A 13,043-nucleotide genomic window follows, 5' to 3' on the forward strand; every position below is an offset into this window, starting at 1 on the left:
CCCTCTGGCGATGGTGGGGGTGGGGGGGGCCCGGAAGTAAACAAGCTCTTCGAAGGAGTTCGTGACTGACGGGTTTGATGCTGCCTTTAGAAATTCCCTGAAATCATGCTGTCCACCAAGATGACGTCAAGGCCTTTGGGGTGCTGGCTCTCGTTTTCTTCTTGGTTCCATAAAGACCTTTTACGAGGCGGGAAACTGCTGTGGCCTGAATGTCTGCATCCCCAAATCGTGTGCTGAAATCCGAGACGCAGCTGTGAAGGTGTCAGGAGGCGGGGCCTCTGGGAGGCTGTGTTGCCGCAGGCACATTGGGATCTGGAAGTCTCGCTCTCTCCCGTGAGTGGAGGACAAGTGACCAAATCCTTGGGAAGCTCCGGCTAAGCGTGACGGGGGCAGCGTGCCAGGCACTGGTTTGCTAAGTGGCAAAGCTGCCAGCAAAGGATCATGGCCCCGTTTCCTCCGGGTTTTAGTTACGGCAGTGGAGAGCCCCCTGGAAGACGTGTTCGGCGTTATTAAGAATTCATGGCGGTGGACCGAAGGACCGGTGACTCTCGGGTGGTGACCCGCCACGGCGGAGTCCCAGCCCTGCTCTCCGGGGCTCCCTTCCCAGGCTTCTCCTCTCCTGCCTGCTCGTCACCTGGAGCTCCCGGCTCCGCCCGAGCGAACCGCCTCGCGAGCCGTTGATGCCGCGGGAGAAGCAGCGCTTCCCAGGCTCCAGCCACCCGCGCCCCCTCCCGCGACCCGCCAGGCCTGACGCCACCTGGATCCCCGCTTACGTCGCTCTTGTCGTGAAGTCGACGTGACCGATGTTTAAAGGGGATTTTCATAGCTGGAAAGCCCGCACGTGCGCCACGAGCAGAACGCGCCGTGGAAACGGAAACGGAGGGACGGCCACGCCGCTCGGCCCCATCTAGGTGGCTCTCGGCGCCACGGCTGCCCGCTCGGGGCCGTCACGCTTGGTCACAGCGACTTGGCACCAAACTGACACCACTTCTTTCAATCACGCTCTTCCAACAGAAAGACGAAAAAAGAATTTAAAAAATAGTAACAATATTAACGGCTTCGCCACGGAGACTTAATGCTAATTAGTGCTGGGAGCGACCTTGTTATCACAAGGCTGGCACTGAGTGTGTGTGTGAGTGTGTGTGTATGTGTGTGTGAGTGTGTGTGTGCGCGCACGCATGCGCGTGTGTTATACCAAACGACACAGAAGAAGGGGTCTTCCATTCTCCCGGTGACAGCCAATGTGGCCACCCAGATTCCAGCCTTGGATACGTTTATTGGGTTAGGTGGGCTTTTCCTAGACAAACCCGTCATCTCCAAAGATGTTTTAGGATGCCGAGAAGTGCGTGTGCCCCCTAGGGCGCTGTGTGGGTCCCTAGGGAGCTAGAACGCCTACACGAGGAAGAATTTCAGCACAGATGAGACTCTGAGCTGTGCAGAATGACACTCAGCCCTGCGAGGGGTGGTGAGTGACGCGGCGAGTTCGGGCGGGCCTTCGACACGCACGCGCTCGCCTCTCCCTGCTGGGCCAAAGTGCAGACGGAAGCGAGGGAAGCCGTTCTCGGGGGGCACGCTGTGCAGCCCCAGAACAGGCGCCCCGTGAAGCCAGGGAGGTGTCCCTGCAGCATCCCATCTCACCGGCTGGAAACACCACGCGTGCTGTGTTGTCCGACCCTCCTGCAGTAAATCCAAGTTCACGTTCACAAGACGACCAGTGCCTGAGCGGGCACCAGGGCGCACGCTTGACCCGCATTTGTGGCAGGGCGAGTGGGGACGCCGGGGTCCCCGGGACGGCCACGGTCAGGGGTGGACGCCTCCCCGCCCGCGTGTGCGCCCCCTGCTGACGAGCCTCCGCTGCCGTCCCCGTGCAAGTCGGCTACAGACCCGAGCACTCCGGCGCGGAGGTTGCTCTTTTGCGACCAGCTCGGGGCAGTTTCGAAGGCGATTTGGGCCATGTGCGACACCTGCCTTCTGCGTGGTGTAGACGGACCTTCCCGCCAGGCGACCTGCTCTTCAGGACTCCGTGTTTCCGTAAGAACTTACTCTTTATCCCTTTGTAGTAATGGATTAATCGTAAAGACACATAAAGCCTCGTAATCTTTAACCTTGGTCTGGTTTCCTTTTTTCTTTTTTAAAGGCAAAAAGACTTTATTGACTCAAAAAGGACAAAATGATTTGGTTCGAAGAGTAAGTAAACTAATTTCAGAAAATCCATAAAACGTATGAAGGAGACGACAGAGAGAGACAGGTGTTTATGGCAGGTTGACTTACCTCGGGGCCCACGATCACCATGTACACACTGGGTTCTTCTTGATGCCATGCTGGGGGAGAAAGAGGAACAGAAATGCTTTTAAAATGGGTGTAAGTCACAGCTCCGAACGAGTCAGTTTGTTAACCGCACTACGACATAAATGATTTCTCATCATTTTTCTTTCATTCACATTAAATAATTCGGTCAACTTGGATTCTGTGTATTTAAAATGTAAATAGTTGACGTATTTTGCTTTTTGGTAAAGTGCTATTTTTCTGGAACGTCACGCGTGACTCGGATATCTATGGTATTAGGTGATTAGGGTGGAGCTCAGCAATGTACTGAAGGGCGTAGAGACCAACTTAAGCAGCGTGGCCGGAACCCACCAGACACAGCGACATGTGTGAACGCTGCCTGGGCCTTAGAGCCGCTGGCCACTTCTTCACGGTTCCCTCAAAAGCTACGGGCACAGGGAAGTAGGAAACCACCGAAATCACTACACGGCCCTGTCCTTTTCCTGGTGGTTTCCGGAGCAATCTAGAAACCGTGCTGCCGACGTGCGGAGCGCGAGAAGGGGCTGCACATACGCCCGCGGGGCGGTGCCACCCCAGGGCCCGGGCGCCCGCCGGCAGGCGGCTTCCGAGGCCTACCTGAGAACGCGTCCACCAGGTACAGGGGGTCTTTCACCTGTCTCAGCCCGCAGACCAGGAGAAACACGCGCGCCTCGTCTGCGCTCTGGTGAATCTCTGCAACAGAAGGGTCCGCCACGCTTTCAGGAGCGAGGCCGCGGCCTGAGGGCATGGCAGGGATGACCCCGCGGACGCGGCTCGGAAGCCCCGGGTCCCGGCTTCTCTGCCAGCTGTCCCACCCACCTGTCCCACCCCTGACCGCAGCCTTCACCGCGCTGAGTGAGCCAACATCCCTCCTGGCCGGCAACGCGGAGCCGAGCTCGGCCGACTGCAAACGCGCGAGTGAGCCCGGCGGACTCGGGGGAAGCGAGGATGGGCCCCGGCCAAACAGCCAAGCCACGAAAGCTCGAGAAACTGCTCGGTGGGCGTTTTAAGCCGCTGTGCGTTGGGGCGGCTTGTTATGCAGACATAGATCATCGATGCAACAGAAACTGTTAATCTAATTAACACACGCTGAGCTAAAACCCCATCATCTGCAAGCTTATGTAACTGGACGTAAAATCGTGCAAGTAAAAGGTTTTCGTTCATCCATTTCATCCCTCCATGACTTAATTACTTAAACAGTTTCCCGTTGTCCATCCTTTCGTGAATCTTGAGTGAGAATACAATTAGTCTAAATATAGTAAACTACATCGATGCGGATCACATTTAACACAATCGCAAAAGCCAAATAACAACGACAATAATAATAATAATAATACAGAAAACGTAACCAGATCTGAAGAAAACCTTTACTAAAATGTTTACTAAAATGATTCAGATGTTCTTCTTAGAAAAGCCTTAACAAATGATCGGTCTCTGAATTGACCGTGGACAGTGTCATTGAGATATGCTGTGGTTTTAAATATTTCCGCAATATTATGAGTATCCTGAAACTAATCTTAGAAATACAAACTCTGACGCATTTTACTTGATCAAAAGTCGAAGCCAGAAGCTATGTGCAGAATCTAAATTTGAGATCAGAGGACGTTGAGATCAGACATGTTGAGTCTGAGGTCAGGAGACAAGCTATTCTCTTCCATAAACGAAAAAAGTTGAAGGATGCCTTTAAGGATAGGAAGGTCGGGTGTGGGAAAAAGTCAAAACCTACATGACCAGACAAGAACCGCCAAAGAACGCCGAAACCGGCGAGGGAAGTTTCGATGAGGATGCTGACGAAAGCGCCTTCTCAATAATTACTTATTAATTACCAAGGAAATGGACCTTTGGAGCCACCCAGGGAACACCCCTTCACTGAGGAAGGAAGCCTTAGCCCCGTGCACGTGGCTGTGCACACACGTGTGTACACACGCACGCATGCACACATGCGCACACACGCACACGCTTTATATAAAAACACCAGAAATGGGAGAAGCTGGTGTTACGTGTCTCCCGACGGGACGCATGGAGCACGCGTCACTTAGTATTCAAATATATTAGAAGGGGAAAGAAGGTGGCAGGAGAAAAAAAAAATGCGGACGTTTCAAAAAGAGGGGAAAGTGGAGACTGTCGCTGGATCGAAGAAAAAGTAAATTCAAAAACAAAACTAACGCGAGAGACTGACGTCCCGAGACGGAGCGCGTGCACGAACACGCCCTTTTAAAAGCCTCGGTGATGGTGAGGTACAAAGACACCACTTGCACTTTATTTTTGCTCTGGGACAGGTATACATGTGGGAAACCTACCGTATTCCTTCGCTTTGACCCGACACCGTTAGCTGCTCAGAGCAGCAGGCTCAGACCTGGCGGCCTTTCGGTCAAGTAAAGCGGGAGGAAAGGGGCCCCTCCCTCTACCCTGCCCCCAGGTCCCTGGAGCGTCCGTCTGGGGACAGGAGAGCAGCTTACAGCACCATCTTCTAAATGTTTAGACCGTGACTTACAGTAACTCTGAGTAATGAGACCTCGGGCTCCCTGTGGCCCCGGCCAGCTCGAGGGCCACACGGTGTGTTCATCCTTAAGCAGACCGGTCTGCGCAGGTCTCTGGCGGGGGCGAGGCGGGTTCCTCCCGGACCTTCTCAGGTGGGTTTTGTTCCCTCCTTGTAACCCACGCGCATTTTCCTTATCTTTGCTTTTGCACTAATGTCCGGGTTAGACGTGAATCGAGGCTTGGACTCCTCGCTCGCGCGCGCGCACACACACACACACGCGCGCACACACACATTTACGCGTCTTCCCCATGTGACCGTATTGTCATCTTCGCAATGAAGCGTGTCATTTTCGTGGTCTGGCGCCACGTCCGTCCCAATGCCACATCGCCTCTTCCTCCCAGTGACTCGTTGGCTGCTCCTGAACAGACACGCAGTCCACGCGAAGCCCCTTCTGTGCCTTTCCTTCTGCCCTAGGGGCTCTGTTTCTTTTCTTTTCTATGCGTTATTCGGGGGAGAAAATAATTCAAGACCTTCAGACGAGCATATCGGATTACGGAATTTTAGCCGAAAGATCTGATTTGCGGGCTGCGAAACGTAAGGGGATCCACGACGGTCATTTTTCATGCGAGAAACAAGCACATTTTCCTAGGAACAGCCTGAGGCAGAAAAATACTAGTGTCTGAGTTAGGCAGAGTGTCCCCGTAGAAGAACATTTAGAATTTTAACAGAGAAAGAGAGAAAAACTTAAATAAATGAGAGAAATGGAATTAAATGAAAAACAGAAAAACAGGAAGGCGTGGCCAGGTCAGATTTCAACTTCTGGAGTTTGGCAGTTCGATTCCTTGTAGGATTCCTTGTCCTACAAGGAATCCACACTTTAAATGTCTTGGTCGTCGACGTTTCAAGGCAAAACTCACGGGTCACCGAGTTGTTAGAGATACATGTGCGAATGAACGGAAAAGCTCAAAGACCAGGTAACTAACCTGATGTCCACACAGCTATCTTCTGACCTGAGTCGCTACTGCGAAGGTCACGTGGCAAATCACAGCAAAGCCACTTCGTGCATTCAACCTACTTTATTCTTTCTGTCGCTCCTCGTGGATCCGTTGAAAACACAGAATCTGGTTGGCATAAAAGTGGTTTAACGTTTTCAACCAAGGAGCCTTCATTGTTTGCTAGCTAGGGCTGGAGGAAATCATTGAATAGTCTCGGGAAAACCGTGGCCTGCTGTAAAGCAGAATGCACCGTGAACCGACAGCAGACATCGAAGAAGCAAGCTGTAAATGCCCCCGCCTACTTCCACGGAGCGCCGGGCCAGACCCTTCCTGAGCCCGTCCCCTCAATTTCGAGGTCGACGCTTCCTACGATTCCCTAAGAACACGAGGGCGGGTGTTCGATCCCGAAGAGTCTGTTTCCAGCTCACTGCATCGTCTGTCGTCACCGTCCGAAACGCGAAGCAGAAGTGGCAGATCACGACCGCAGGTTTCGAACGCTCAGGAGGGCGGGCGATGGGGGCCGTCCATCCTTGGAGTGTGGGAGGTGAATGACCACACGCACGAGAACAGACGCCTGATCTCGAAGCCCAAGACACTGCTCGATCCTAGCAGTTCACCCTCAAGCCGGCTCCGACGCAGGCAGCTCCTCAGTCCCGACCCCCGCTTCCCTGTGCCCGTAGCTTCTGCGGACGTTTACGACTGCTAATCGCACGCGTTACGACCCAGGTGCGGCCAGGTCGGTCTCTGGGGAAACACTTTCTAAGGAGTATTTTAAACCTCTTGGCTGTTGCGTGAATCAGCCAACAGCAAGACCAGTGGAACCACAGAACTCAGTGACAAATCCTTCTGCTTTTGACAGCTACGGGTCTTAGTTACGCTGCAGCCGGGCGCTGTGACGGACAGAAGATGGAATGACCTTACGACGGGCGACTTAAGGGGGGCCCGCCGGCTCTGAACGTGGCACGCACGCCTCGACGTGACCAAGCAGTCGCACGCGTGGGCTCCGTCGTGACGTGGAGAGCAGCTCGGCTCTCGTCATTAAGATCAGAGTGAATGCACTTCAGAGACGTTTTCTGATAAAATGCTGGGACGTATTTTTCTCTTCAAGGGAACCTGACGCTGACACACGGTACGTGGCAGAGGGTTTGTTCCGAGGCTGTGGAGCGAAAACAGGCCCGGGGCGTCCTCACGTTTGCCGATTTTGCATTTTCAGCCTCTTCTCTGAGTTCACGGGCGGGAAGTGACCCCCGGCACTGCCGCCTTGTCGGCTCCCGGGAGAAACGGGCCGGGCTAGCACGAGCAAACGCGGGGACTTTCCGCCGCACTCCGCGAGCCATGTGAACTGTCCCCGTGCCTTTGCCGGCACCCGCGTGGTCGGCCTGTGAGGCAGTCACACCTCAGAGGCGCACACGGATGGGCCGCATCTGCGGACAGCGAAACGTTCTGTGCCTAAAGACGCCGGACGCGGCGTTTGCCCTGTTGTTTAAACACCACGACGACGGCGCTCGGCTCGTGCCGCGCACGGAAACGCGACGGCGGGACTCGAAGCCCCACCGCACGCCGGGGAGACGGCGTCCTCACGGGGTCACCGCCGGGCGTGCCCGCTGACGCTTCCTCCCCAGGGGCGACCCCCAAGCCCGGGGGAGCTCCGATGAGGGGCCTCGTCCCACCCGCACACTCTGCTTTCAGACTCGCGCCCGAGCAGACGACCTGCCGGGCAGACACGGGAAGATGGATTCGCCGCTGCGTGTCCAAGACCCAGAGTCCAGCGGAAGACGAGCCCACGGAGGTCACGACGACACCGTGGAGGAAGGAAAAGCCGTGACGTCGTTAGAGCGAACAGACAAACCGACGGGACTGCAGCGTACGGCGTCAGGGGTGCAAGCCGAGTGTGTTTCTAAAGATGAGCAGCGACAGTCCAAAAACGAGCTTGAAAAACATTCGATAATGGCCTCGAAAACAATAAAATCCTTAAAAATAAAGATACATAATGATAGGTTCGCTATATGATTATAGATATAATTATATGGTTTTATGTGATAAAATATTTTATAACATATTAACATATTAGTTAATATTTTTAAGGTATTACATTTTTATATATCACTTTAAAGGTCAAATGTGATGATAGATATAATATAGCTATAATATCCATATTATATCTACAAATACATAAAAATCACTATATATGTGAAGTTGTTGAGAAAGATGACATCGGAACGTTAACGGAAGGTCCTTTCTGGTGCTGAGATTTCAAATGGCTTCAAACTTCTGTTTCTCTAGCTGATCTCCATTTTCCCATGTTTTTCACAATGGTCATTTGTCATGTGTGTAAGTGGTAAAGTAGTGTCGAATGAGCACAGGAGGGTGGCAGCCTCGAGAGAGCGGACGTCACGCGGCGTGACACCAAACGCCCCGCTTCCGGCCGGCGCCACCTCCCAAGGGCGAGATGCAGACAGCGTCTCCAAGACCGGAGCAAAACCACCTGTGCCCTCACCTGCCGGCCCTGCTCCAGGCCCTGCTCCCCCATACCTCGTCCTACCTGAAACGGTGAACGCCTTCAACGTGACGGCCTCGTTTCCGAAACCACGAGAACGTGACAAGTAACCGACACCGGCTGACAAGGTGCGCTTCGGTTGAAGCCCTGGCCGGCCCCTCCCCGCACCTGTCGGCAGGCCCCTCTCTCTCACCTGCGCGCCGGAGGAAGGTGTTCCAGTCGAAGGCGGCATTTGGGGCCGTCACGATCCCTGGGCGGGAGGGAGAGAAGGAGATGCTCACGTAGCTGACGTGACCGGCTTCTTCGTGCTGCCGTTTAAACGAGGGTCATGCTCGGTCCCTACGAAGCCACTCCAAGCTCCGAGTGCTTCGTGAACTCCCGTGAGTCCCTCCGCACGCGGGGTTCAAAGTGAGCCCACGGGGTCCCCACGAGAAAAGACCCGCAGCCGCGCCCCCCCCTCCCCGCACACACACACACGTCAGGACGGGCTTGGCTGCTTCTGCTTTTGGACAGTGGCCGCACGACGTGCAGCAAAGGTGGCCGTGTGCCCCTCGGCATCACGGAAAGCTCACGGGGCCTGAGCTCGCGACCCGGGCCTCAGTGCCCGGTCGACCCTCAGTCAGAGTCAGTTGCTCCTTGGGACCACTCTGTCCCTGACTTCCATGGGGCCGTGGAGTCATGTCCCAGCTGTGTCCAGGAGGCCCCGAGGGCTTCGGGAAGGGACGTCCGCGGCCACCATCGGGCAGGGCGGGGTGAGGGCAGGAAGGGGTGGACGCGGAGGCAGAAGCGTTCCAGGTCTCCCCAACTCAACTCAGCCTCCACAGAGAAGCTCGTCTCTTTTCTTTCTTAAACATACCCTGACAGGCATTTGAGACCTTGCTCCCCAGTATCTGTCATCAGTTTGGCTCAAATCAACTCTTATAAAAATGCAAAAGACAAAAAAAGCAAAGCCAGACCATTGATAGAGTACGCTGTACTTCTGCAAGTGGAAAACCTTGCCATCTGCATTTTTAATTATTCTTTTATAATGTTTTCTTATTTATCTTTTATCTTAATGTTAGAAAATAATAAAAGTGTATCCATTCTGCAAACTATTTTTAAGTAAATCTCAGACACGGTATTATTTCATCCACAAACATTTCAGTACCTGTCTCTACGAGATAAAGACTCATTTTTTTTTTCAAATATGTATATTTAAAAATTCTTACCTTGACTCTGCACATAGATTTTACCCTTAGCATGCGGCTTTCGAAAACAGGGGAGAGAGAAAGAAAGAAAAAAAGTAAATGTGATAGTCCATTGCAACCATGTTTTAGAAATAAAAAGGAGGCCACAAGAAAATCATTTTGGAGCAACACGTCACAAAGCGTCACCTACACAGCCGCTCGCAGACTAGTTACTGTGTAAGAGCAAAGAGTTACTTCTGCTTTTAATGGGGGTTAGCCCATTAAAATACAGCATCTGTCGGGGAAGAAGCATGAAGGAAGATATCCCTTCTATCAGGCGTGGTGCGACTTTAGAGTTTTATGCTTCGTGTTAGTAGGAAGTTATTAAGCTCGGACGAGAACGTGCCAGCCACAGCGCCCAGCTGGTGTGTATCATGCACTAAAGCTGAAGGCTGACGTTTGGGGAAACGTGGTTTGGGGGTACAACACCCTCGAAGGGAAAGAGTACGCTCCCCCAGCTCTGGAGAAGGAAGGGGTCTCGGGGGAGATGGAGAAGTCCACCCAGTAAGTCAGGAAATAAGCAAAGAGGCAGCAGGAGGCATAGCCTCCCGGGCAGGGGCACAGACTGCTGTCGGGGGCCGTGAGTAAGGACGTCCCCAACGCCTCTGACGTCAGCGAGAAGGTGGCACTTGCATGGCTGATGTGGATCTCTGCGCCGGGTGGAAACTTACTATTCCTGGCGGCGTTTTCCGGCGGGACGTCACGAAACTACTAGGGAGAAAAAGAGTCCGTTTCTGGGGTTCGTTTTGACACAGTGGCAGAAATGTTTTAGAAATCAAGTTCAGACACGAAGGCAGCCGTTAACAGGAGTAGGGTGAGAATCCATCTCTCAGGGGCTGCCGGGTCAAGGACGCTATTTCTCCCAGGCGCTCCAAAGATAGTCATTTCGGTGAAAACGTCTTAAAGGGGGCACCGGCGAAGCAGATGGGGACGTCTGAGAGCAGCGTGCGTGGAGGACCAACCGAGCTGGTGAACGGCCCCGCCTCTGCTCTTGCCGCACGGACGCCTGTGGTCACGTCTGTGACGCGGGGCCTGCGGCACTGCGTGGGGGCCACCGATCACTTCGACCTCCAGCCTCGAATCGGTTTTAGGTTTTGGGAAATAAGCCACAGGGGAGGCGGTGCTGCCGAGGGACAGTGTGTGGCCCGCCCTCTGCCTGGCTGCGGGGGGTCCTGGGAGGGTGGTACCCAGCCAGTTCCGGCGGCCGAATGGAGACGGGGCACCCACAGGAGGCTCCACGCGGACTTACTTCTGACACGTCACCCCTGGAGCACCCGAGACGCGTCCCCTCTCAAAATGCCCTTAAAATAGCGAGCCTTTAAAAAATAGTTTTGAAAAATCTCTAATAGTTAAAAAATAAGATATTTGCTCTAATGGGAAAAAAATGGATAACGGCAACCATTTGAAATCAAAAATTAAAGTTGAGAGCCCTAAAATATTCCTTGGGTTTCATTCTAATTTCACTGGGAAGCTGAAGAAAATGTTATTCAAAGGCAGGGAAAGCTGACGATGCCTCTTGCCTGACCAGCCCCAAGTCTAAAACATTGGCCCCGGCATCGTCTATAAGGATGGCGAAGACCCGTCAAAACTATGTGGGCGTGGCACTTTACCTTTAAAGTTAACGCAAGTGATTGGCAGAAACAGATTCAATCTAATTCTACATAAATTTGACTCCCGGAGGTAAGGCAGGCCACTCTTTTCATGAGAAATAGGCTCGGCAACTAGAACTCTATAAACCTGAAATGCTCCTTTCAAGAAAATCCCTTTTTACACAAACAGAAATGAACTAAACTTGTCTTAATGCTACAAGCAGAATTAACTGACCATGTGAGAAGCGACAGGATTTAACTGCGGGTCTTTACATAGCTCTGAGCATTATTTCTCTAAAATCTACTGAAACCCTGAAAAATTAAGCTAGTATCAAGTCCTCTGTAGATTTTTAAAAGATGCTAGGAATGATATTTTAAGATCCTATCCAAGCAAGTCAAGAAAATAGACTTATAGTGGAAAAGAACACTGGTCCTGGGCTGTTTTTAGTCATTGCAGTAAAGAAACCTGGCCGAAGCCAATGGCTTATATTGATTTTGAAAAACATTTTCTATATTAAAATATTCTAGATACAAATTAGCTTCCTTTGCTCAGTGTCTACTGTTGTTCCAATTGCCTCGAAATAACAATGGATCAAATCCTTGTGATGTATTCTCTCTGCCGGATGAGCTCGTCAGCGTGCGGGATGGGAGAGGCTATGTGTGTGCATGTGTGTATGCGTAGGGAGAATACATGTATCTGTGTGTGCCTGTGTGTATATGTGTATGTGTATATACATGTGTGCATGTATATCTGTGTATGTGTGTTCATATGTGTGTGAGTGTGTGCATACGCATGCGTGTATATGTATATGTGTGCATGTGTAGGGAGAATATGTGTATATGTGTGTGCATGTGTGTACGCATACGTTTGTACGTGTAGATGAGTGTGCATGCACATCTCTGTGTACGTGTATGTGTGCACGTGTGCAGATGCATGGTGTGCATGTGTGTGCATACATATGTGTGCATGTACATCTGTGTGCATATGCCACGTGTGTGCGTGTATTTGTATGTGTGTGCATGTGTGCATGCACGTCTGTGTGCATGCATGCACATGTGTGTATGTGTGGAGATGTATTGTGTGTATGTGTGTATGTGTGTGCATGCGTGTGCATGTACATCTGTGTGTATGTGTGTGCATATGTATGTGTGTATATGTGTATGTGTGTGTGCAGGAAGGATATGTGTATGTGCGTGTGCATGTGTGTATGCATATGTTTGAACGTGTATATATGTGTGTGCATGCACATCTGTGTGTATATGTGCGCTGTGTGTATATGTCTGAATCAGACAAAGATAGATTTTTCGAGAGAAAAAAGCGTCCACGAAATGCGAGGCTGGCAGAGCTGGCAGCCGGGTCGCAGACCGGCTTCGCGGGCACCAACACGGAGCAGCCCACAGACAGGAAGCTAGACCAGTCCGTGACCCTGGGCGAGATCAGGGTGAGCGCGGGACACCCAGTGGGGCCCCGGGGGCTCACGAAACAGGAACGCCGACCGGACAGTTCCGGGAAGATGAGGACAAACCTCACCTAACCCTGTGGCGTCGGCGCTCGGGGTCACCGCTGCTTTCTTCGGCCGTCCCCCGCCCCCCTCTGCCTCGCCGCCTGATGAGTCAGCGCCCGCTGGGACCCCTCCCGGTGCGTGACCCCAGCCGATGTCAACGGTCAACTCGGCTTCTAGGCTCGGCACAGACGTGTGTTCCCCGCTTGAGTCATCTCTAAACTTTTCGATTCCCAGAGGTCTCATACCGGGGACAAAACACCAAACCAAAAAGGCAAAGAGCACGTGCAGCTCCGCCGGGGCGTCTCGGGAGAGCCGGTCTGAAGAGGCGTCGTGACACGTGACGAGCCTCCCGGGCCGTGACCAGTTCCTGGAGCCCGTCCCGCTCAGTGTCTGCGGGGACGGCCAGCCTCCAAACCCGCCTCCAAACCCGCCTCCAAACCCGCCT

The 13,043-nt window shown here is 52.7% G+C and overlaps 1 protein-coding gene across 7 annotated transcripts in view; it reads right to left on the reverse strand.

Moving 5' to 3' along the window:
- GLT1D1 (glycosyltransferase 1 domain containing 1) overlaps nt 1-13,043 on the reverse strand; it is a 73,344-nt gene that overhangs the window by 19,224 nt on the left and 41,077 nt on the right. For 2 of the 7 annotated variants that reach the window (XM_039879238.1, XM_039879231.1), the window contains 4 exons: nt 9,487-9,523; nt 8,472-8,528; nt 2,902-2,997; nt 2,272-2,321 (listed from right to left, as the gene is read on the reverse strand). In XM_039879238.1, the coding sequence (XP_039735172.1) occupies nt 2,272-2,321; nt 2,902-2,997; nt 8,472-8,528; nt 9,487-9,523 (240 nt within the window). Of the gene's footprint in view, nt 1-2,271; nt 2,322-2,901; nt 2,998-8,446; nt 8,529-9,486; nt 9,524-10,175; nt 10,216-13,043 lie in introns of all 7 variants that reach the window. The other 5 variants (XM_039879230.1, XM_039879233.1, XM_039879232.1 and 2 more) reach the window with 5 other exon arrangements.

Source organism: Pteropus medius, unplaced genomic scaffold (genome assembly GCF_902729225.1).
Source record: "Pteropus medius unplaced genomic scaffold, Ma_sr-lr_union100, whole genome shotgun sequence".
NCBI lineage: Eukaryota > Metazoa > Chordata > Mammalia > Chiroptera > Pteropodidae > Pteropus > Pteropus medius.